Source organism: Prosopis cineraria, unplaced genomic scaffold, assembly GCF_029017545.1.
Source record: "Prosopis cineraria cultivar Desert tree isolate PC_DT_omini unplaced genomic scaffold, ASM2901754v1 PC1, whole genome shotgun sequence".
Lineage (NCBI taxonomy): Eukaryota > Viridiplantae > Streptophyta > Magnoliopsida > Fabales > Fabaceae > Prosopis > Prosopis cineraria.
The window spans coordinates 52916242-52942567 of NW_026555332.1; the positions used below are offsets into that span (position 1 = coordinate 52916242).

Genomic DNA, 26326 nt, shown 5'->3' on the forward strand with positions numbered 1-26326 from the left:
CCAAAGGTAGATTAGCCCGAGCCCTTACAAGCCACCTATTGAGCTTCAATAGGAGCGTACCACGTGGCACATAAATACAACAATAATAGCAAGTCTCCCAATACCTCCCACAATAATTAAACAAATTCATCATAATATTGCACAATTATACAATATTATAAAATTCATAATTTTCTCAATAATCACTCAATTAACATGAAATAACACTAATTACAAATTAAAAGCATGGTTACCTTGTGGCTTTTTTAATAAATTATTCCTTAAAATTTCTCTCTCACCACAATCTTCACCAGTAATACAATCTACAAATAACATATTATTTGTAAATATTAGTTTCAATTTTTGAAACTAATAAAATAATTCTAATAATAGAATTAAAAATATAACATAATTCATAATCTCAATCTTAATACAAATCTATAGTTAATACTATTAAGTAAAATTTTTAACTCCTCTTTTAATTATCAATAACATTAATAATCTAAAAATCAACTTCTAAACTAATTTCTATTATCAATTTTTTTTTATTTCATAAATTCGTACATAAAATACCCAAAAATTAAAATTGAGTCTCTAGCTTAGAATCATAATCCTATAGCCATAATAATTCATTTCTCATCCCAAATAATCATCTAAACCTCAATAAATCAACATATATTTTCAGATCTAATTTAAAATTTGATCCATAAGCCACAGATTCAAAGATCATCAATAAATTTATACTCTAGAACATTTATTATACTACTGACAACCTTAAAAATCATATTTATTCAACATAAATTCATCCCTCTTCCAGATCTTAAATTTTCTACCACTACAAACTCAAAACCAAAGAAGAATGATGACTAAGAAAAAATTTTAGAACACTTACTTAGTCTTGAAAAGCTTAAAATCACACCTAAATATCCTATTAAAAACTCTCACCTTAAAACCCAGCACCGGTGAACTTGGCTCATAGATGCTCTCTCTGCCTCAACTCACGCACGAAAGAAGAAATGAAGAAATGAAGGAATGGGTGAGTTTTTATAAAAATTCAGTGGGTCCCACACATTTTTTTATTATTTCTTCTTTTCTCTCTCCCCTTTTTTTATATTATTATTATATACAATGATTGTTGTGGGCGGCCGAAAGCAATTTTGTTCTTCTTCTTCTCTTCTTTTTTTTTTTGCATACCTTTTCCCTTTTTTTATTATAATAATAATTTAATAATATTTTTATTTATTTATTTTTTTAATTATTATTTTTTAATTTTTTTTAGAATTATATCCTAAGTTAGATTTAATAATCATCTCTTACTAATTTTCTTACCTCTAAATATTATTTTTTAAATTTCTATTAACCTAAATTAACTATTAAAATTTAAATTGGGATGTTACAAAAACAATGGAAGATAAACTCCCTTCCCTCCCAACCAAAACACACACCCTAGCTCCCAGAAAAAAAATTCCAAGTTATTAATTTTTAAGATTTTTGAAAAAAAAAATATAATTATTAATCCCTACAATTTTAACATGTTTTAATATAAGTCCTTATATATTTTTTTGTTAGTGTAAGTCCCCTTGTTTCATATCATTTGCAGCTATACCCTTCATTTTTTAATATGTCCAAAAAGACAATGAGATGTTACTGACAACATTAAATATGTTGAGATGTGACTAGTGACGTTAATCTATGCTAAGTGGAATTATAATTCAATAGATTGACGGTGTTGTCCACTCTATTCTGTTTTATATTTCAGGTTTCAATCTACTAAAGTATAATCCCACCTTAGCATAAAGATTAATGACGCCAGTCACAATTCATCATATCTAACATGTTAATGCCACCTTGTCATTCTTTTGTATGTATCAAAAAATAAATGGATTAACGTGCACAAAAGATAAATTAAAGGGACATGAAACATTAAAACTATAAGAAGTTATTGAAATAGAATTAATTACAAAAAAAGATAAAAATGAGATAATTAAAAGAGATGTTGAAGAGGGATAATTTAATTCATAAAATTGATAGTCATGATTCATGAGATTTTTAGAAGATGTGATATATGATTTCTACATTTATAGTATATATTAATGAATTTTATTATACTTACCATAAAAGAGAAGGGTGACTTAGTCTATTTTTGTATTGATTTTTTTAATTCATTTCATCCAATTTCTTTCTAGTAACTAAATGGAACTAATAATTGTGTTTTTTATTCTTCAAAAATTAAAAGTGGAAGAGAACAAACCGTTGAAAGATACTTTGCTAATTACTTGCACCCTGAAGGGAAAATGATGAAATTAATAAGATTTTTAAATTTTAGAAATAAAACTAAAAATAAAGGATGAATCAGAATCTCAGGCGCCACGCACCCAAGGAATGTCTTGATTAAGTTTAGATAACTCCAAATACAGAGAGATCCATAAAGCTGTGATTGATATTCAGGTGGTAGCTAAGCCTGCAAATCATCAAAGTAAAATTAACTTAGCCAAAAGAGAAGCAGGCTGCAAATTGACCACCCAATGAAATAATAGAGTAAAAATAAATGATCGGTAGAAACTCTAGCCTAAAACAATCGCTAACTAAAAACGAATAATCAAGACAGGTTATTATAAATTAAAACCACTACCCGCCATTCCCTGCCTACTTCAACTGAACAAATCCAAAAAATGCATTGATCACGCCCAGATAATAATAATAAAGCTCCCGTTCCTACAGGTTCGAATTAACCTCATCTTCTGTCACTATTTCATTTAACAGGTAATGTTTTATTTCAGACAGGCGTTTAATTTGAGTAAAAGCGGTTTCAGAAAACTTGAATAAAATGTGCATGTTTTGTAAACTTGCTAATGAAAATGTGTCACAGGAAGGGATAAACAGAAGAAGAATATTGAAGAGGGGAATATAGGTAATCATGGAGCAATGGTGCAACACGTGCTCAAACATGGTGAACCCAATGAGGGAAGGAGAGAACAAATGCCCAGTATGTGGGTCAGAATTCACAGAGGCAACAATGGATCAGAGCCTGAGATTATACCACAACGAAGGAAGCGATCTGATCAGATCAGCCTCTGTGTTCTCTCTTTACGCGCCAATATTACTGGGTTTGATGAGTGCTCTCAGACCTGCTCTAGCAACCATCAGCAGCAACAGCAGCAGCAGCAGCAACAACAACGGTTCAAGTTCAAGGGAGGAGGAAGACAACGAGCAAGAGATGGAACAGCACGGTGACCTCGTGGTGAGAAGAAGGAGAAGAACATCGTCCGCTTCTCTCATGCTTGTCTTTCGTCGTCTCCATGATAGGATGTCGCTGCCAGAATCTGATCAGAATACGAACACAGAAAACGATCATGGAAGCAATGATGGCGGTGGTGATAACAACGTGAATCTCAACGTGGTTGTCATTGATCCGTTCAACGAAGAGGCCTTGATCCTGCGAGGTTCTTCTCGGATGAACAGCGCCAGAAGTACAACTCCATTAATCGAGAACCCCATGGGGTCACTGGGTGACTTTCTGGAGGGACCTGGGTTCGGATTATTACTGCAACACTTGACACAGAATAACGAGCCTAATAGATACGTGAGTAATGTGAACCCGCCGGCGCAGAAGGCGGCAATAGAAGCAATGCCGACGGTGATCACGGAGGAGAATATGCAGTGCATAATATGCTTGGAGGACGCAGAGACTGGGAGTGAAGTGAAGGAGATGCCGTGCGGGCATAGGTTTCACAGTGACTGCATTTTCTCCTGGTTGAAGCTTCGGAGTTCTTGCCCGGTCTGTAGGTTTCAGATGCCGTCCGATGATTCTAAAGTTGAATCCAATGGTGGACGTCGGAATGAAGGCGATCCGAGTAATGATCAGGTCATGGATAGAGAACAGAGAATGAGTTTTGGAAGAAGGAATTGGCTTTCCATATCGCAGCCATTTGATTACTTTCTTCCTTCCCCTTGAAGAAACAATTTCGTCTCATATTTAGGACGTTCATAGGTGATTTTTTAGGACCAGTCAAATGTCAAAGCTTTTATATTGTCTTTATTTATTTACTCTTGGCAGCAGGTCGATTGTCAAAACTTGAATAAAAAGTGTATAGTTTATAAATATTTTTAAAGAAAAATAATTGGAGGGTTTATATATTTTTGTGGAGAATTTTCTTTCCAGAGCATTCTTCCCTTATTAGCCTCGAGTCAATTGTATTTAACTTCCCAGATATTTTGAAGTATGAAATTAACCTCGTTAGACTTTTTATCTTTTTTATTATAAAGCTCCTACCATTAATTTGCTAACCGAAACTGTCACGTGATAATGTGGTGTCGAATAATGATGATGATGCTTTTACGCATATAAAATGAAGGGTCAAAAATGAAATTCTACCCTTTTATTCTAATCTCAGATGCAAAAAGTTTCATATCAAGTGATTCACGCGAAGATGAAGTGATGATGTACGGGAAGATGTGAAACTGTTTGTGATATTTATCTCCCTCTGATGCAGAATAACTTTGAGGTGAAAGATCACATTAACAATAATAATCTCACTCAAGCCTTTTGTGTTTTTAATCGAAGTATGACCAACAAATTAAGAAAAGGACAAGAAATGAGCGTGATCATTTTTTTTGTTGGGCAACCAAGAAGGGAATGCAATCTGAAAGTTTGATGCATGCATAGTGAAAACCCAACCACTGGCTCTTCATTTTGGTGGAGGTAAAAAGATATTTTTCCCATTGGTTTCAGATATTTATTTAATTAATTTTCTCTTGTCATACAGAGGTAGTCAGGCAGCAGCATGGAGAGTGCTTGTGTGTACGTATGAGAGTTGCAAAGTGTAATGAACAAGATATTGACGCGTGAAACTGCCCCTTGAAAAAACGAATCTTGCAATAATTTAGGTTATCGTAGGGGCGTTCTTCCTTTTTCAAAAGCTACATTCTTTTTTTTTTCTTTTCTTTATTTAGTTTTTGGTCCTTACAGAATCTTCTGTTGCCGTATATGTCAACTCGTTCTTCTGCAACCCACGGTTAGTTAGCTCATCCTGTGTGTTTCAGCTCTCTCTTCCCCAGGGAATCACATTCTCCTGATACAGTATGCAATGTATGTAACATAAAGGTCTTGAAAATTATCTCATGGTGGAGAGCTGTTGCTTTCAGTAATCTATAACAATCTCTTATCAGAATTTCCCTCACAAGCATGCAACAGAGCGTTTTTCCCAGCTAGAAAGAAATCAAATCAAATAGACCAACTGACATTACATGAAGAGAGTGGAGTCTAATATCTTGAACTATCTTTATGGTGAGAAACGTGAACACAGGTTGGTGAAATGAAATGACCTTTGAATCAATCCAGGGGTATGGCCTCAGGCAATAAAAAGCAAGCATTAAACCGGACAAATTTCTCGTGAAATGACAATGCTTTGTCATAACTGATTAAACTGTCTTGAAAACAATCCAGCTACAGTTACTAAAGGCAACAGCTTAGTGGGCATAGGGAACCCATTTTTCGTGGATCTTAGAGAAGAACAATTAAGTTCCTGATTTGAGATCAGATCTGTTGGTTTCTAGTTTAAGATTCTCTTTCCATACCACGAAGCGCACTTAACAGCCTTCCTAACATTATGGGGAATAACAATAATGTCAATCTTTACTTCCTATTTCAGCCAATGTCATTTCTTGGTGGCCACATGATTAAGTATAACGAGTGTCTTGTCATTATTTTGAATATGATTTCCAATAACTCCTTAAATAAGCTTCGACTCTTGACATTTATCATGCCTATAGGTGTGTATATATTCAAGGTTTGATATAAATATAGAAAGTTACAAAATCAGTTATAAAAGCTTGGTACTTTCCTGGATCCAACAATATTTAAGAGAAGTTAGAGCATTAGGGAAACATTAAAAGACAAGTACTTTATGTAAGATTACCATAACTTGCAAGATCCATGGGTCCTCAGCAGGATTGAATCCTCTGATTCATTATATATGACGAAGGTAAGGTGTAAACTATTGTTTCTGTAGGAGCCCAGGACCGTAAAATACACTTTTAGGTACTAAATGCCCTTGACTTTCAATCTAATATATAAAGGGAGGCAATGAAACAACTTATCTCATCATGATACAAAATTCTAGCATTAAATAAAAGTATTTGTAGTGTTGATTACCATTAAACTGGTTGTCAGTACAATACAGTATTCCTGATGTGGTACCAAATCAGGTTTCTCGCCTAGTTGAATCTCACTCACATGAAGGCAAACAATAAAGCATTTTTGATTTAGCTCGTCAATGCTTGCTTATGCTATTTCTTCTTAGTTGCAGCATGAGTTCTCAGAAATCAGAATCAATTGATGTCCCTAAGAGCTAACAGTAGAATTGATTTCATTTTATTCTTTTTTGCTCTTATTTTTGGAACTTAGCTCCTGCAATTTTAGAATAGCTACAGCTGATTGAACTCCTGTCTTGTATATTTACTCAGTTATCGTGCATGTTCTTATTAATCAATGAAACCTATTTTTCTATATATTGGGTATAATATAGTAAGTGGTAGAATTTATTCTGCACTAGCTGTTGATCACATAATTGATTCTATGTTCTAAAAATAATTCTTGGTTATTAAATACACGGATTACATTTCAAATAAAAACAGCATAAGCATAATCCACCAACAACTGACACATGTTGGGGGCAAAAATCCTGAAAATGAATCAAACCAAACTATTTTTCAACATTTCCAATTAGTTGGCCAAATGATAGCACGTTACACACATGCCAATTATGTGTGATCTACCTGCAAGGTTAAGAATACCATGAATATGAATTTTTATGTCTGTCAGTTTGTGAGTTTAATGACACTCTAGATTTGGAAGACAACCTGAAATTTCAACCCAAGCACAAAGTCTAGGACAGTTGGTATTGGTCTATTACACAGGCCAATGTCTTTAATAAAAAGCAAGCATGAATGTCAAGTTAAGACGGCACATTCGAACATTTTTCTTTTTGTCACTTGGTCCGGGCTAAGCCTGCTGGACCAAAAGGATTGGATCCTTTCTTTTATTTTATACGTTGTGGTCTACATATGCACCAAACTTACTGAACCAGACCAAAAAACGGCTGTATTCTTATTCTATTCTTTTCTTTGAAAAATCCCCAAGGACTTTGAGAAGCATCTCTCCACCGTTATTCTTTTTCTTGAATGTATCTGTCACTTAGTATCCATTTCTTGGTGGCGCAGTCATAAAGAATCTTCTTTTCTAAATTCCCTATAGCATAACCAGTTATTGCACTCGTCTATAAAGTCTTGGCAAACCCTTCAGTTTGAATTACATTCACCCAAGCCAAATTAGTAGTATCAATGATGTTAGTAAATTAACCACCCATGGTGAGTGACAAAGACTAAAGAGCGCAAGAATCTTCAAAGAGGAAAAGAGAGGTAAAGTGTGGTTTTTGATGCCTTGAGGGAAAGCAAAAGTTCAATTTGTGATCCCAGACACAAAATTCTTCTCTGGACTTTTGGAATGAGGTTCCTGCCTTTGCCAGAAGGACAAAAATATATATGCAGGCTCAAGTAGATACAAGTTGATGAGTCAATTTAGGTACCAAACGCAACATTTGAGGTGTTTCAGAAAGTACAGAGAACATAATTTTATTGGGAAGAGTTTCCTTGGATTGGAAAGGGAGGTGGAGAGAGGTCACAATAATTTTTAAAGTAACCGTGAATATCGTATGAAGTTCAGTTTTGAGTTGCTTCTGTGCAAGATTCTATGCTTCACATGGTGCCCCTCCTGTGATCACTTGCTTTATAAGGACATCTATGGGTACAACTAAGGCATGTGAAAATCTTGTTAAGGAGAAAAAAGATTAGACAGAGCTGTTGTGGAAAACTACCCATATTTGAAACCTCAAAAGGAATAGCATTTGAAAATATAGCACAACAAATTCCATCTCTCAGGGTCTTTGAATCAAGAAAGGTATCATTCGTCAGGTAATAGATGATCTTGATCAGCTTAATAACTGTTTATGCTTCTGGGTAGATTAATAAGGTGATTTTGTTTACAGAAAAGAGAGAATGTACTATCGTCAGCAACAGCAAGCAAAGAACATTCACTCTTTAAGGATGCCCAACCCTCCTGAAAGGCATATGATCGTCCATGGGGGAAGTGCAACTGGAGACTCAGGGCTTGTCCTCTCAACTGATGCTAAGCCTAGACTAAAATGGACACCAGATCTCCATGAACGTTTTGTAGAAGCAGTCAACCAGCTAGGAGGGCCAGATAGTGAGTCTATTCTGCAATGATTGTGAATTAGGAAATGTCTATATTTTGAAGCTAATCCTAGCTGCACTTTACTTGCAGAAGCTACCCCAAAAACAGTATTGAAACTTATGGCGATTCCTGGACTTAATCTATACCACCTAAAGAGTCATCTACAGGTACCCTTTTTCTTGTTTTACCTTGAAAGTTCCCAGATTTTCCAGGATCCAGGTCCAGTCTACTTTGGCCATATTAAGTTGATTAGATTAACAATAAACACACGGTAATGTTATGTAAGTGACATCACCAGTTTAATTAACTAAAGGGACAGGAAGCACAAGATTAAATTTCTCACTTGCAGATGTTTGTTCTGAATCCATCCCCTTCTTTACATTGGAAAACAAAAGCAATCTCTGTTGTGTGTGTGTGTTTGGGTTGGGGGGGATCTGAGCCTTACAACCTGTTATACAATTGAACTTGCTCACCACTGAGATTAACATTTTCGACCCTTGTATACGTTTAGTTACTAACTCCTTCTGGAAAACAGAAATACAGACTCAGTAAAAATCTGCATGGACAGGCCAACAATGGCACCTATAGAAACGGTGAGGGAAATGATTTCATCATATCCTTTCCATGTATTCCACAAGTTTCATGAGAGATGTGCAGAAATTGTCTGATATGAAGCACAGAATTCGGAAAAGAATTCATCTCACTGACTTAAATTGCAGAAGCACCAGGGCAAATGTCCGAAACAGGTGGAGTTCATATGAAAAATTTAACCGTCGGACTTCAGACTAACAAGTAATAACGCATCACTTGTCTTGTTCAGATTTTCAGTCATCAAGTGTCCATTGTTCTTTTTTTTTTCTTCGAGTTTCTAACAAGGATGAGCCTTGAATCCAGGGACTTAGAAATAAATGAGGCACTACAGATGCAAATTGAAGTGCAAAGAAGGCTGCATGAGCAGCTCGAGGTATAGGACATCTTTGAATTTCGACTTGCTCATATATATAACTATTATTTTTGCAAGGGCTACTTTCATGTTGCTTACCTAAGCTGTACCTTATTGATTCACAAAAGTTTACATTCAATATATGTGTATTCTAAGCTGCGATTAGTTCAGTTTTGATAAGTGTAAAACTGCTTCCAAATCTTTCATCAGGTACAGAGACACTTGCAGCTTCGTATAGAGGCTCAGGGGAAGTATCTCCAAGGAGTGCTGGAGAAAGCCCAAGAGACACTAGAGAGACAGAATCTGGGCACAGCAGGACTTGAAGATGCCAAGGTTCAACTCTCTGAACTGGCATCTAAAGTATCAACTCAATACATAGAGCCTGCATTTTCAGAGCTGAAAGAATTACAGGCATTATGGCCTCAGCAAGAGCAAGTGAATAAAATCACCAATTGTCCAATTGATAGCTGCTTGACATCTAGTGAAGGATCTCAGAGAGACCAAGACGCAAATTACGTGGGTTTAAATTTGAGATTATGTGATGGAACTCCATTTTTAAGCTCAAAAGAGGGTGCTCCAGAGCCTATTCTTCTGAAGTCTGATCTCACATTAAGTGACCGGCTTCAGGAGAAATTGTTTTTTCTTTCCCCATCAAGCAATGATGCAGATAGAAGAAACTCAAAACTCACATCCATGGATGTTGGACTTAAAAGAGAAGAAAGCTTGGGGAAACCGCCTGTTTTGAAGGAAGATTTGAAGTTAGAGGAAGAAAGGTGGCTGAGGAAGGAAAGAGCTGAAAATGAGGCTGTTCCAGGTAAAATGAAATATGGGAAAAATTCTCACGATTATAGACAGTCTAACTTCGAGACCACACTGGACCTAAATATTCATGATGAAAATGATGCTTCTTCCAACTGCCAACAGTTTGACTTGAATGGATTTAGCTGGAATTGCTAGTTGATAGTGACGGAAATTTAGAAGTCATCAAGTTTGAGTTCCTTCCAACAATAGTTCCACAGTAGAGACAATTACTTGAGTCTGTATCATGTATATGTCTAGTATGGCCCAATAGAGCTGAACAAAATAAATAGCTCCAGAAATGGCAAACTAGACTGTGAGTCGTGTTTTGCACAGAGAATTGAGATGAGCTACACTGTCATAATTTATGAATAGTACTGTAACTTCCTATAGATTTTGTATTATATAATTATGGCATGTATATTTAAACAGATGTGACTGTAATATAATAATACTTGCAGTTTTCGATAGTTCAAAGCCCATATTCAAACTGTCTCGATTCAATAATTATGAAGCGTTAAAACAAAAATGTTTCTTTCACTGACAAAGTGGCTTTATAAACAACAGAAAGATCACTCCAAAGTCGTGAATACACGACTTACCGAGAAAAGGAAATTAAAGAAAGAAAAAGAAAACAGATTAAGAAGGAAAGCAGCCTCCAGGTTTTTGACACAGGCCACAAGAAAAGCAGCAGATTCTGTCATTGCTGGTGCCTATAAATCAGATAGCAAAGCTAGAAAGACAGGAGAGATCTAGGCAGTGCTAGCTGATTTATGAAATTCTCCACGGGAATTATAAAATCACTGAGTTAATTTTAAGATATCTTCGTTTATTCATAGAAATTAGTGGCAACGGAATTTTTTATTTTTTTGGGGTATTATTCCCACTCTTTGCTGGCATTTGAAATGACCTACACGTTCACAACCAACGAATAACTATTATAGTGTATCAAATGTTCTGTAAATGCTTGGGAAACCTGTAATGAAGAAAAGAATAACAACATAGAATCTGATATCAATAGCGTTATCAATGTATTTAAAAAAATATTTCTCAGTCTGTCTGCAAGTCACTGACATGATTTTCATCCTGAAAAATTCTTTATTTACTCTTCAATTATCTTTTCTTTGGATTGTTTGAAGAAAGTTTATAGCACTAGAATAAATGAAAGAAGGCTAACCTCCATACTATCTAGAATTCAAAGAACCCGCAAAGAAGAAAACCTAGATGATATATGTACGTATGTCTGTCTGTCTGTCTTCCCGAGAGCGTCTCTGTGCGCAACATATGGTGGTAGGAGAATCAAGATAACATATATAACGCGAGCTGACAAATTTGGGAATCTAGAACCATGCCTTGTTTAATGTATTTGTACGGAAACATTGATGGACAATGATTCTTCATAAAAATTGTACCATCTATTGAGGGGAGAGGGACCCCCCCAAAAAAAAAAAAAAACTGAACCATGCGCCCACAGCTAGAAAGATGTCCGGAAACATAATAATGATCGATTCAAGTTCAATTAAAGGAAAAGGATTTAAATTATATGGAAATGAATCCTTCATATTTAGAATATTACTCAACCACAAAATACCAATTTTTCTATCCCAATTATGAATATATGTTATGAAAGGGAACTTACTCATGGGAGGCATCAGGTATGGGAAGATAGAGTGAATGTTTAAATATTGCAGTCTTGTGAAGATCTTGAAAAGGAGTCTTTAACCTTCAATTGTCCATCTACAGAGGATAAATTACCATACTGCATATGTCAATATTGCTGACCTTGCCAATCACGCTGATGATTGAGAGTTTCTAGATTTTCCCCATTTTGATAAAATAGCTCATAGCTATAGCCTGGCGGGACAGTACGTTTTTTGTGATAATTAGCTCTTACTGATATGTACTATATTTGGGTATTTTGACATCCCCCATTATCATAATGCAGTAATCTCCATCTCCTCCTCAGATTTCCTATTTTAGAGTCACAAATTAAACCAGTGCTTAAGAACTGTGCATGTGTGTTAGAGAGGGCCCCATCCTGATGAAAGTTACCATAAGCTGATCAGAGATGAGAGTGGCAAAAATGTCGTATGTGTTCAGCAGATGAAGGGAACAAAAGTTGACGTGAGATGGTATGAAAAGCAGATTCCTGTTTAGGTGGAACCCTAGAGTGGCAGAGAAAGGAATCCGAATTACAACCGTGTGTACAATATACATACAGTACACTGTATCTATATGTTACTGCATTGAGTGCTGAACAGACCTCGAAGTACGTGAAGTTAAAACCGCCCACATATTATCGGCCGCAGGCGCAGTATACATGTGAGCACCAACACCCATCCCTGCTATATGATACGATCATCACTTTCTGGTTTCAAAGAATAAAAAGAAAAAAGACTCAACAATTTCCATGACAGTGCATTTCTTGGTTGCCAAGTTCGGATAGGCAGCCTCTGAATAAACGTACCCACTGTGCCTCGGTACACGGATGGATATTAGGATACATCCAGTGCGTTCAGTGAAACCGATATACAGCCGGGCCAGATAAGAATCGTCTGTCACGTGAACGGTGATAAACAATCTCTTGATTCACATAGAAAATAATATAATTGTGTGTGATGAATGATGATTTCTCTCTCCTCCCCTCAGGTTTGCCTATAAATTGTCCAGTTCTATAGGTTAGTATTCACCTCTCTTGGGTAGTCACCCCTTATTATAGTCTGGTTTCCTCAGGGTTGGTGTTTTTAATTTCTCCGGCCAAGATGAGGCCGCCGAGAGCCTTGCATGTAGGGTCGGAAAGGGGAGTGCAGCCAAGGATGACTTGCCGGATTCTGTACACACACACACACACACACATATATAGATATTCATGATGACCTTGTCTGTGGATAGTCCTTCCATGCAAGTATTCGTGTTTATAAAGTCCGGCAAGTTGTCTTTGGCTACATGCGTCTTTCCGCTTCTCATGCCAGGCCTCCTTGGTGGTATTGACGCAACATCCCTCTAATCTGATCTCTGCAAATTAAAATCCTGCATATATATATATATATATATATCTTTCTTTTTCCCCCTGATAATTAATAATAAGGACTGGTTTGGGATATAATCAAGACTTCTTCTGTACGTGGCGAATCTTCTGTTTTGCCGCGAACTGTTGTTTCTGTACTAGTAAGATATGGAAAGTACTTTTCTTTTTCTTGGTTCTTCTAAATCTGCATTGCTTAAGAGGAAGGGGCTAATAATTACGTTATCGAACTGTTCTTTTATATGTTGTTGGAGCTAATTATGGTTTCTATGATTGCAGTAACGAGAAGGTTCAGAATGACAATATAATCTGTGAATTTGAGAATCGCTTGTACAATGCTGAAGCAGACATAAGCTTGTTTCGTCAGAACCAGGGTGTTCTTTTTTCTTTTTTTTTTTTTGGGGGGTTTTGGTTTGGTCCGTTTTCAGTTTAATTTCATGATTAAATTAATGGTTTTAAAACGCTCTCGTCATCGGCTACTTGTAACGGCTTACGGTTATACGGCTTTCATGATAAGGTAGTCAGATGAAGTTGGAAGGCATTAATGAGCTGGACCATCACATTAGAGCTCGTGTGATTCATGACTTCGATTTTTAGCTTCCTTCTTCTTTCGTGTATATCAGGGGACTTTCTTGGCACCATTTCCATTGACAAGCCGTCTTGAGTATTAATTGAGAAAAGCAGACTTAGTCAATTTACCTACATAGTACATGGTATAGGATTTGGATTGACAGCATAACTCCATTTATTCAATGATATCTGACACGAGACAATAATAATTATTTGATTTAATCAAACCACAAGTTTAACTTTTATCATGCATTATTTAGAAAGAATCAAAATATGAAATTTTTGAAATGGACAACATATGCGAGGGCTACTTTGATTGTGAGGTAATTATTTTAATTTTTCTTAAAAAGAAGTTTCTTGATAATTTTTAACTATTGATGAAAATCTAATAATTATAATTAAGACATCTAATAAATGAATGGACTTAAATCACTAGCCAAATTCAAACCTGTATGCGATTTTTTTTTTTTTTTGGACCTTGATGGGTAAACGGAAGGGAGTTCCATATTTCTCCAATTGTTTTAATAATTTACCATGGGCTTTTATCAACTTGCTTGGAAAGCAGCCTTTTTTTTTTTTTTTCGGTTTTCTGCAGTCACACGCAGGTTAAATTATTTTATTTATTGATAAGTCTGTGAGATCTAACTCATTTGATTTTTTAATAAAAAATTCACAATTATGTAAAATATATTTGGGTGAAACGTAACCAAGAAATATTTTAATTATTATCCCATATTTAGTTGGACGAGAATACGAAAGATAAGGGAGATTCAAATTAGTTCATTTTTTTAAAAGTATAAAGTTTTAATAAATATAAAATGTAAATTAAAAGGGAAGAAAAATTAATTACAACCTTTTAATTATAATTTTTTCTTTTTCTGAATCAAATTTATTAAAATCTCCCCTACTCTCCTCTTCTTTCCATTTTCCTCCTGCCAAGCAGGATACACGTAATTATTATTCGATGGATTACTTTCTCTATTAGTCATGGAATGAAGTTCATACTTGATAGGCAACGCGCAGACCTAAAAGCCAGGGTAACTCAATTCATCTCAACTCAAATTTTTATTTTTTTGGGACGATAAAGTTACTCACTCAAACTTTTAGTTCGAGCAAAAGTAGACCCATTAGTATTTGAATTCGGTGACTCAATATGATACAATAATAATTGTTGGAGTTCAAAAATTTTTTTATATAACATTTAAAAGTTATCAAAATTCAAATCTTTGTAGACAACATGCATAGAGAATATTCTAATTATAAAAATTGTTTAAATTTTTTTAAATATATTTTGATAATTTTAAATATTAATAAAATTTAATAATTATAATTAGGACACTCATCAAAGTGAATGAATTTATGTCACTTGCTAAATTCAAATCAGCTATTAAGGTAGCGCCTATCGATTGAATGGGATGAATGCATTAATACAGCCCTGTTTCTCCAATTGTCATAATAACGGCCACGTATTTTGTATAGATAAACCTGCCTAACCGCACATTAAAAAAAAATTGATTAATTATAATTTAGATGTTTTTAAAACTTTTTAAGATTTCTGGTAAACAAGATCTTTCTTGAATGTTTGGTTCCATGTGATTGTTGTTTTTGAAAAAAAAAATAAAGTTTTATTGATGATTATCCTAATATTACCTTTCATATTTCACTCCTCCAATAAATTTTCTTCTTTTTATCTCTTAATAATGACACGTGTGTTAAAAAGTTTACAAAATAAAATTGTAAGCTGTATTGGTGTCATTTGCATGCGTAATTTTGTCAACAAAATATCTTAAAAGGGAAGGAGTACATTTTGACTTGGACATTGTCTAAGTTCAATTTAATTAATATTTAAATTTACAGTTTAAATAATTAGTGTAGCACACACTACACCACTTAATTCAATCCAAACCTCTCCTCCCACGTACTTAACTGATTTTAATCCCCTGCCTTTTTGGGCCACATGATGGTGGGAGTGAGGTGTCTTATTTATCCTTGCTTTCTATTTTTCTCTCTCTGTTTTTTTTTTCATCACCATTAGATCTAAATTTTAACAATTTAAATTTATTATTTGATAAAAATTTTATTTTAATTTTATATAAAAATACATAAATAAATTTGTACTTTTAAAACTTCATCTTATCATTTAAAACTATGATATTTTACTTATATATTATGTATATAATAGTAATAATAATTTTATCAAAACTTAAATTTAAAAAATTAAAAAAAATGAGAGAGATCAAAAGTAAAAGAAAAAGAGATACTCTGCTCCCCAACAATAACATGGGAATGGAATCCTTAACCCCATGCATCAAAGGGAAAGGTTGTGGACCTTGAATAGAACTAAAAAGCTTAACGTTGACATTTGAAGCAGATTAATTTTAACCTTTTGATGCTCATGAACGACTAAAAAGGCCCGCAGTGAGGCCTTGCACTTATTAACTTATAGTCGAGGAAACATTTTGTTATCTTTCTTGTATCCTCGTTCATCGGTGTTCATATTTTATTGTCGCTTGGCCTTTCAAGTTCTCGCTTTAAATGATAGTGTTGAGATTAACCTTCCCTCTCTCTCTGTAGGGTTCAAGCAACGCAATGTACGGCAATTTCAAGCAATATGTCTTAATTAATAATTTATTTTCCTTGTCTATGTTTGACTAGAATTAGAATCATAGCAAGTCTTGTATGCATCTGAGAGATTATTTTGAAAATAAATTGTGAGACTACTATATTTCAAAACATGCGAGGTCCTTCACCAAAACAATTGTCCACCTTATCAAGAATTTCACAGTGGAATAAAGCGTCCTCACAAGCAATTTTTTCAAAACCCATGTTAAATTGGAAAGACCAATGATTCACTACTTGCATGATCTAATCGAGTTGAATTAATGATTGAATTAATAACATAATAATTAAATAAAAAATATTAAATGGGTATATAAAATAAATATAAGAAAAATATATAGTATATTAATAAAATGACATAACATGATTATAAATTATACTCCCTCCATTCAAAAATGTAAAATATTTTTTAAAAAGTTGGATGATAAAAAATGTAAAGTATTTTTAATTTTTCGAAGTATAATTATTGCCTTTTCTCTAAAAGTGACCTTATTGATAATGACTTTATATTTATTGTAGGATATTTAATAGGAATATATATGAAAAGATAAAGTTAGTTGGAAAGCAGGTAATTATTTTACTGAGAGGTGGTATTCGATTAAAAATGCCTTACATTTTTTAACAGAGAGAATAATTTTATAACTTATCAAATATAAATGAAACTCAATTAAAATATATATGAGTGAACTTAAAAACATCTGTATTTATATATATAATTATCAACATCTTTATAAAAAGATGATTTCAAATCATACTTCATATATGTGAAAACTCCTCTAATTCTTTATTTAACTTTAATTTTTGACTTAATAGTAACTTAACTTTGATCTAATCTAACTTGTTCATGAAAAATGATTTTTTTGGTACAAATTGAGTTGTTAACTGCTTCTTAATGATCTGATCATTCAATTCGGTTCAGTTTTTAAATTATTTCTCATAAGAACGGTGGGACATGGTGTAAATTTAAAATCACAAAAATAAATGACAAATCAAAGTAGCAATCAAACTCGGGCGCGCAAGTCGTAATCGTAACAGTTGAGAAACGAATGGAGGTTGCTTTCAACTTTTCAAGTATGAGGCGAAAAAGGAGAAAGCAAAGCAAGATGATCAAGCAGAAATGGTTTTCAAGTGGATGTGCATTGGGCCACATGAATGAACGTTGAGTCTATCTAATGGACCGGAACCGGATCCCCTCGGCAGCCAGAATCTCATTGTCCCTCTGTGGCCAAACCTAATCCATTCAAATAATCAAAATTTCAGCAATACACCCTACTAAAAATATATATGAATAATTTATTTTTAAATAATAAAAAATACATATTTTGAAATATTATGTATGGTTAGAAAATGATCAGGCTTAAGTTAGATTTTGAATAAACAAGTTTAGCCTATTTATAAAAATATGCTTAATTATAAATTTAAGCACAATTTTCTTTATTAAACAGATCATGTCAAAACTTAAACAAGGCATACTATATGTTTCTTGAGACCTATTTACTTATTTTAATATAATCAATTTTTTTATTAAAATAGGCTTGGTCTTGTTTTTAGAGACATACAGTCTGCTCTCTTTGAATTTTGTCCGGTCTGTTTAACAAAAAAATCATGTTTAAATTTATAATTAAGCTTATTTATGTAAACAGGCTCCTGAAAATTTGATTTAAGTCTAACCTACTTCTACCCATCCATGATATTTCAAAATATTTTTTTATTATTTAAAAATAAATTATTCACATATATTTTTTGTAGCAACGTGACATGCGTATTGATAACATTTTGATCATTTGAATGGATTGGATTTGGAGAACTTCGCCAGGGGATCTGGATCGCTATTGGACCACAAAGGCTCGCGCAAAGTTGAAATCTTGCTCAGCAGCGTCATTCACATTACTTTCTTCCCTGTCAAGCGTCAAAATAAACACGATCCACGCAACCTTATCCGCGTCAAGGACCTCATACTTGAGTCGTCCTTGTCCCTAATATTTCCATTATACACGTGGCAACCTCCATTAACACCTTCACCAGACACTTGTTCACTTTCTTGAAGCTTCCCTTGTCTTTGCATGCCTCTGACACCCCAGACGAGTGGGTCCAAAGTCCACACACCATGGCCCTGTTCCCATCTATCTTGGTAGTTATATTGTCTTGGCTACTCGCGAGTCACAAGTCTGGTTGCGAAGCGGATTGGCAGTTTGGCACTGTCCTTGTTCGGCAAAAACACATCACCATCAAATACATTCAAGCCTCAGAACAAAACCTTCAACATTTCCATCTCCGGATTGGAATCCAGCATATTAACTTTATCACCACCCCGCCTTCTGATCGGGAAAGGAGATAAATGGCTCAAGGGTCGAACTTAACAAAAGTAGGATCGTTTATTGGAAAATAGAAGGATATGCATCTTGTAACAGATAAAACATCACATAGTATTTGACATTATACAACACACTGCCACTTCCTATTCCTATTATAAAACCAACCAGGCTTGGATCCCCAAGAAAAAAAAAATCCATCAGCCTGAAGCGGCCAGGGGGAGCAAATAACATCTTCACCTTTGGCCAGAAAAAAGGGGAAAAAAAAACACCTTCACCTTTACTGCTATTAGATTATAGGCCAAAGATACACTGTACATGACTTGTAATCAAGAGATGAGGCATGTTCACAAATTCATCGCCTCAGCACCCAGCGGTGCTCAGACTTCTCTCCTTGTCCGCCTTACAAGACTTGGGTCTCATTGAAGCTAATGGAAGGGGTTCCGAACTAGGAGAAGCTGGCTGTGCAGGGGCTTCATGCATAACTTCCGCTGGTTTCGGTGTGTAAGTGAATGACAGATCTTTGTTGGCAGAGAGAGCCAGGAGCTCTTTCTCCTCCAACCCTTTAGTTGGGCCCAAGCTGCATCTATCTGGGGTGTGTTTGGCCAATGCATCTTTGAACTTCTTGATCTGTAATCAAACCATCAATTTTTATCAGTTATTTTCATTTTCCTATTTAGAGGGCGGATGGAGGAAAAACGCACAAACCAAATCGATCGTTATTCTGAATATAATGAAGTACAAGAACAATTCTAAAGACAAGACAGAAAATTCAAACATTCAGCTTCATATTGAATACAAAATATCAACAATTCATAGAGAAAAGGACCTTAAAAATCAATCCTAACAGGCTAAATGAACACAATAGACAATCATTTCATACCAGCAACGTATAGTCACTATGGAAGAGTTAAGCCAGGATAACAACCAAGCTTTGATACAGAGAGATCAAGCGTGCAATCATGTACTTGATTAAAACATTATTAAGAAAGAGCAAACTAACCGTGGCATTGGTACAGCTAAAGCTGCATAAACGACCATGCGCGCCTCTGTAGAAGCGGAAGAAGGGAAGGACGTGGACGTTTAGACTATAACACATGGATTTATGCTCCTCATAATTCACTTGAAGGAATTGAACATCTGGATTCATCTCTGCCAGCTGACATATCTGCCCCAACACCAACGAAAAATCAGAATTATAAGCGATAAACAGGAAAGCCATCATAAAGGAGAGCGCTGAGAACAAGCCAATGGCAAATACCTTAGGATGGAGAGCTCTGCAACCACCACAACCAGGAGAAAAGAAATCAACAACCACCAGCTTGTCCTCTGCGTTTAATAGGGAGTCCACAAGGTCTTGAGCCGAAGTCACCTCCCTCATATTAGGTTGAAGCCCTGTTTCCCACCATTTCTGAGTTTTACCAATTCTGAGGGCCATCTACAAATGCCATGACAGGAACAAGATTAAAAAGGAAATTCAATTAAGAAAACCAATAAATATGAAGCTCTATAAATACAGGGCACTTAAGATGGAAATCACAGAAATTTTCTCATAATGGATCCTCGGAAGAAATCTCAACAAGGATCGGAACCACCGGAAGATCCTTTACTATTAGCAGAGGAATTCAAGCTTGGAACATAAAAGAATAGAAGCACCCATTTACAATTTATAATTTTGATAGAAATGGTGACTTGATCGGTTAAAGCCGAGGCCCAATCTTAATGTTTATAAGAAAACTATAAACTAAGGTAGATTAAGCTCAACTGTGAAAAAGAATATCCATATTTTGACCCACCATAAGGAAATAAATGAAAGGGGGATAATCAACCTGAGCTACCGACGAGGATCGAGAAAAGGATTTCCCTCTGCCGGGAATGCGAGCATGCTCGTGAAACACAAGGTTTTTGCCATGGAGTTCAGAAGATGAAAAGGATGAAGATCTGAGAACCTGGGATTTTAGTTTCAGAGACCGAAACCTCTTCACAGCGAAACTCAAAGAAACACCAGAATCATAGCTAAGAATCCTTGTACGCAGAGAAATTTTGCGAGGACGCTGTTGTACATCGCCGTGCCAAGCTGAAACCAAACCAGTCTGGTTCAAAACCTTCGCCATGGAATGATGATACGGAATCTAACTTTCAGTTTGACGGAAAGTCGCGAAGCGAGACAGGAAGAACGAACGAGGGAAACAAATAAATTAACCCAAAAAAAAAAAAGGCTTGTTGTGCGCGTCGCAGAAAATCGAAAAAGTTACTGCGGTTTCTCAACGGACGACGATGGAATGGTAGGTAGATCGGATGGCGGAAAAGAGAACGTGAGACAGACAGAGATAGTGATGTGTGGCAGGGTGGGTAAGGCGCGTGACGTGAAGTTGAAGCTTGGAACACGTGGAATCCTCGAAGATGGCATTGTGAAACCTAAAAAAGGGGGGAGTAATAAATAACTAGATAAAAATAGGCGTAAACGGATAAAATTAAGGATAAAATGGAGCGTCTCCTCTTATCCACCGGATAGCATTGACCAGGTTTTGGGTACAAAACGACGCGCCTCCGATAATTACTCCTCCCACCTCCTCTATGGACGCTTTCCTTCGAGTGGGGCCGTTGATCTGGTCGTATGGATTTTGATTTCATTCATGGCTATTGGGCCTAAGCCCAGTAGCCACTCTTAGAATGTTTTTCCCTCATTTCTCCTATAAAAAAATGATTGTGACTTTGCCCAAAAAAAGTTGTTGGCCCAAAATCCTGAGGACTACGTGTGGGATAAATAAGAAAACAAGTTTATAACAAAACCAAAAAGAAAAAAGTAGACAAGAATTATAGTCACAGCCCACATGTTGGACTACATTTTAGGGGAGCGTCTATATCGACATGATATAAAACATGGTAGTCAAGAAAATATCATGTAATTATATAGAAAATAACCCGTTTATAGATCATAAACAGTCATGCAAAGCACCAACCTGGTAGTAATTAGTAAAAATACAATTTTTGACCTGTGATTTTGAAGCTTGGCTTATGCTGTAAATAGATCACCATTTAATATAAGCATTCCCTGAAACAACGTAGAATAACTACACTATCTCCGACCTAATATAAGCAATGAATAACACGACGCACGCATACTTTTTTGTTTTTGTGTTTGGAAAGAATTGTCCATTTCATTTCTGTCCACATTAATTGGAATAGCATTAGTTAGCCAATAAGTAATTTACTTTAGATAATGCAATTACTCTATTCTAAAATGACGAGGTACTGGTTACCGTAACTATTTTGACAGAAAGAAACACTAACATTTCCTAAAAAATACTGGGGAATTATATTACCGGGTGTTTTCAAATGATTAGAATTAAGACCGATTGATTGATGTTCAATGATCAAACATATGAAGAACCGAGAATAGTTTCTGTTCCATTCTTGTCTCTGCAGTAATTGAAAATTATTATTAACTAAACAATCGAATTACCAGAAAAACTAATATATATATATATATATATATAGCCCTCGAGCACCAACCTTGCAGTGGCAAAGACGCACAAAATAATTTCATCTACTGCACTGTGTCCAATTCTCTTGGTCGCGCGCATCAATTGAATCCGCATAACACAGGGAAAACAATGCGGGATTCTACTTTATTTCACGTATGACAATATAAGTCATAATTAATTAATTTATAATATATAAATAATGTTAATTGAAATCTTTTAATTCTTAAAAGTGTTCATATCTTTTTATTTATATGCTCATTAAATACTTTATATAAAAGTTTTGATAATAATAATTAAAATTTTAATATATAATTTTTTTAGAAAAGAATAATAAATAAAGTAGGGATATAGTTAAAAAATAAATATAAAAAATATTTAATATTCTATATTTTAAATCAAATAAAGTTTTGAAAAATGCTATATATGGTGGTTTGAGTACTTTTTTTTATTCTAGATTGACATGAAGATTCTGCTTTATCAGCTTCCCCCTTTTCACGGTATAGAATATAAAATACATATTCTTATTATTTGATGTTTTAACACAATATTTTATAAATGGAATTTACTTTATCTGTTAGAAGATTGAGAATATGGCAGGGATGGAAGGCTTGGAGTGGAAGTTACGCGCAATTTCCAAGGAGAAGACGAGAAGCAAAAAGGACAGACAAAGTTTGAAGATCGTCAGTTTCCTCTCGAGTCCTGCGTTAGCTGGAAACTAGACGATTTTCATGTGGGGCAATATTGCTGATGCTGCTGCCTGACTAGGAATGTGATTCTCGCGGGACTATGTATGAATGCATATATATCTGCCACCATGTAATATCAGGCTCCGATGATTTCTCTTGATAATATGAGAAGGCAGCCTTGAACTTCGCTTCAAGTTGAATTCAGGAATCAATATTGAGATGACGCTGAATTATAATTTCTCTTTCATAATTGGTGATATGTACAAACTCGATCCATCCAATTAAATCCTGTGCTTGACACATGGTCAATCAACTGCTACGGGGTTAGGTCTGAGATCAATGACAAGTCAATAATACAACCCATGGCTGGGCAACTCGGACACACGCACGCACCTTAATCATCTGTAATTAATGATTATACTACATTATTCATGCGTTTACACTCTATGAAATTAATTATGCGTTCCGGTGTGAATATTGAAGTGGCAAAATGTAGAATCCCAATAATTTGAGGCAATTATATAAGTTATGAATCTTTGATCCAGTATATGGTCTCATCCATTATGATTGACATGCAATTCTCGGAGACGATAGAACCAGACTTTATAATTGAGCCCGAGATTAACAGTCACCATGAAAAAGCAAAGTTGCAATCACCCCCCGGCAGCCATCATTACTCACATTCATTATCATTTGTCATTTGTGTGTAATTAAGTCTTGTTGGCAACATCTCGTATTATGTTAATTCGATAGGTGCAACGCACTGTTTAGCGACATGATTATGCTTGAGGGAAAGATTCTCTTCTGTTACAGGACTGGCGAAAAAAATTAAAACCATTTAACCACAGTTCAAGTTTAATTTACTGCTATTATGAATTCCGTTTCCAATTATAGTCCTTAAAATTTTAAGAAGACCCTTATTTCACTCATATATATGTTGCCATGAATATCTAAAAACAGAAGCGTAGGAATCAATGGGCTGATAATTGCAAACCGTTGAACTCGAGGACTTTGTTGGCTTCTTCAAGTCTCCACGTAGGTAAGCATAATTATTGGAGTGCGATGACATGATATACTTGCAAAGGGTTCCAATTTTTCATACCCACCTGTCTGTAATCATAAAACAATTTCGGAGATATTTTGCTATTCTAAAATATAAAATAATTTGATAAAATAAAATATTATCAATAATATTTTTTTAATATTACCTTTCAAGTGGAGAGAGAGTTGAAATGATTGTAAAATAATAACGATCAAGTGTGTAAATTTAAAATTATATTAAATAAAGGATATTTTTAAAAATTTATAGTTTTATTTTGAAAAATTAACCTTGTAAAGTCTCATTATTGGACTTTATTGTTATGTATAATATTTTTCCAAATTGTCTTATATTCCCTTCACCCATATATATTAATAAAAATTTATTATTTTATTTTTTATTTTTGCCAAAAAAGTTTTTTATTTAATTAAAATTTCATAAAATCACAATGATTTTCTAGATTGCCTCTAATAATGTGACAATTAATATTATGGTGGTGGTAAATAAAGTAGACAATTAATATTTCTTTCATTTTTTAGATAAGAGTAAAATTGTTTAATTATTTAAAAATATTATGATCTCCCTTATATTTTAGGGACATAATAAGTTTATAAAAAATATGTTATATATAAAGATGAAAGAAGTATTATGATTTTGTTGACCAACAAAAAACTATGGATTGATCGATTGAATGCTCCTAAAACAAGTTCCTGTATTAACTTCTCGCGTGGGAAAATAGTTAATAAATTGGAAATTGTAACATATTATTAGGTAAGATCACCACGTTATTCTCTTCTATCTATTGCAGGATATTATTCTCAACTAAATTTCATCAGGGTCAAGTCTCGCTCTTCGCAAATGGACAAAGATAAAGATAAATAAAAGTCCCTTTTTATTAATAAATAATCCCCGGCACTGGATCAACCGTAGAAGATGACATAAGCAGAGGTTGATTGGCCATCAATATATCAATATATATCGGGGATGTGAGTGTTCCTCAAAATCCACATAATTTTCAACGAGACAGTGATAGACGATGAATTGCTGGAGAATCCTCATTGGTCGGTGAGCCCCCAGACCCACCTTGTTTTCATGCAACAAATCAGGGTTTTCTGATTCAGAAACAAGCATGTGCCTCTCTCTCTCTCTCTCTCGCTCTCACCCTTCACATATATCAATGAACAGTGTTGGCCTTTTTTCTTTGCTTCTCATAGATCACTTTCTCACCCCTTTTCCATCTCTCCAAGAGTGGAATATAAAAGACGACAACCAAATTAAGGCGGTTTAAGTTCCCCGCAAGCATAAAACCCCAGAGAAAGCTTTGCTTAGAATTGGAAAATAAACACGTACTACATGCGGTGATTTCCGTTTGAGAGGTCAAAACTCTCACCGCGATCCCTTCTTGGAAAATAAGCTTGCTCTCCCAGCCACCTGTGCCGTACCTTGTTGCACATGTGGCTGGCACGTGCACTACTTTTGCCCTCAGCTTACAAGCGTGACTCTTCAATTTCTTTCTGCTCACACTCACGCGCCCATTCCCGTTCTGCTCTCTTCCGCTACGTATACACGATCGATCTCATGCCTTTTAGTATACCTATCTTGTCTTTACATTGGCATTACAATATATAATACGCATATGCAGACGTATATATGCGTAGAGAGAGATGAAATGTTAATTCTAATAAACCCTCTGGCTAGCCTAGCCAGCAACAGCGAATAGATATAGGTTGCTTGAGCGAGGTGGCGATATGCAAATCTACAAGACATGTGTGCTATGCATGTAAATGCATAATATTATTGTACAGAATTACAAATGTCAAAAGCCGGTTCGGAAAGAAAGCACGGATCGGACTCGACTTGTGGGAATTTCAGTGGGAGGCATAGGCACATGCGAGGACCATACAAGGTTACTTTGGACACAAGATTCAGTAGTTTTAATTTGTTGCTGTCACAGTTTATAATTATGAGCCTGATTCCCACCCTAAGCTAGTGTGTGGGTGTTTGTGTATTCTATTCAATTTTAACCCCTTCCCGGAGGCATCCACTGCATACTTTCAGGGAATTCTTCACGTGTCATCGACTTGATCCATGCCTGCTTCAAATTCCAGGCATACATGTTCACTATCGTCTGTATTAATAATACAAATCACTTGTTATATTTAACTATATTTCCAATTTAATTACTTTATAATCCCATAAGGTATGTAGTAATATGCATTGTACTATAGTGTAAATACAATTAAAATAACAGAATTAATTGGCAATATTAGTCTTCAATAATTACTTACTATGTAAGTACCTGTACTAACAGAAATATGACAAGAAAATGGGCGTCAACATTTTGAAAGAGGAAAACACAGCAGTCATGTCTTGGTGGGAAGCACTAGGCAGCCAGAACCTTCAAATTCGAAAGGTGAAATTTTTAAAAGAAATGATGTACGATTTTCTTGGGAATTAATGCTGCTCCCCTCTAGGATGGTGGGGTGTCACATAGATATATTCGACAGCATAAAATATTGCGGGCTGAACCCAAGGGTCTTAAATGAATGCCAATGTTTGATTTGCTTGGAATCTCAACAAGAATAATTTATATATAGACAGAGAGAGAGGGAGAGA

General features: G+C 35.0%; 3 protein-coding genes across 5 annotated transcripts; 2 read left to right on the forward strand and 1 right to left on the reverse strand.

Annotated features, from left to right (window-relative positions):
- Window positions 1-2513: 2513 nt before the first annotated feature.
- LOC129291269 (E3 ubiquitin-protein ligase SIRP1-like) lies at window positions 2514-3934 on the forward strand. Of its 2 annotated transcripts, none has more exons than XM_054928546.1 (2): window positions 2514-2742; window positions 2849-3934. In XM_054928546.1, the coding sequence occupies exon 2, from the start codon at window positions 2897-2899 to the stop codon at window positions 3932-3934; it is 1038 nt and encodes a 345-aa protein (XP_054784521.1). In that variant the 5' UTR covers window positions 2514-2742; window positions 2849-2896. The 2 variants fall into 2 exon arrangements, with proteins under 2 accessions (XP_054784521.1, XP_054784528.1); XM_054928553.1 differs by having other exon boundaries at window positions 2514-2700.
- A 3376-nt stretch (window positions 3935-7310) lies between these two features.
- On the forward strand, window positions 7311-10441 carry LOC129291260 (myb-related protein 2-like). The gene is made up of 7 exons (XM_054928534.1): window positions 7311-7950; window positions 8025-8242; window positions 8321-8397; window positions 8766-8823; window positions 8950-9022; window positions 9125-9194; window positions 9384-10441. The coding sequence occupies exons 2-7, from the start codon at window positions 8035-8037 to the stop codon at window positions 10128-10130; spliced, it is 1233 nt and encodes a 410-aa protein (XP_054784509.1). The 5' UTR covers window positions 7311-7950; window positions 8025-8034; the 3' UTR covers window positions 10131-10441.
- Window positions 10442-18541: 8100 nt separating this feature from the next.
- On the reverse strand, window positions 18542-20850 carry LOC129306370 (thioredoxin-like 1-1, chloroplastic). 2 transcript variants are annotated; one of them, XM_054946929.1, is made up of 4 exons: window positions 20327-20794; window positions 19759-19935; window positions 19501-19665; window positions 18542-19127 (listed from the first exon to the last, which is right to left on the reverse strand). In XM_054946929.1, the coding sequence occupies exons 1-4, from the start codon at window positions 20609-20611 to the stop codon at window positions 18861-18863; spliced, it is 894 nt and encodes a 297-aa protein (XP_054802904.1). In that variant the 5' UTR covers window positions 20612-20794; the 3' UTR covers window positions 18542-18860. The 2 variants fall into 2 exon arrangements, with proteins under 2 accessions (XP_054802904.1, XP_054802914.1); XM_054946939.1 differs by having other exon boundaries at window positions 18987-19127; window positions 19381-19665; window positions 20327-20850.
- Window positions 20851-26326: the final 5476 nt, after the last annotated feature.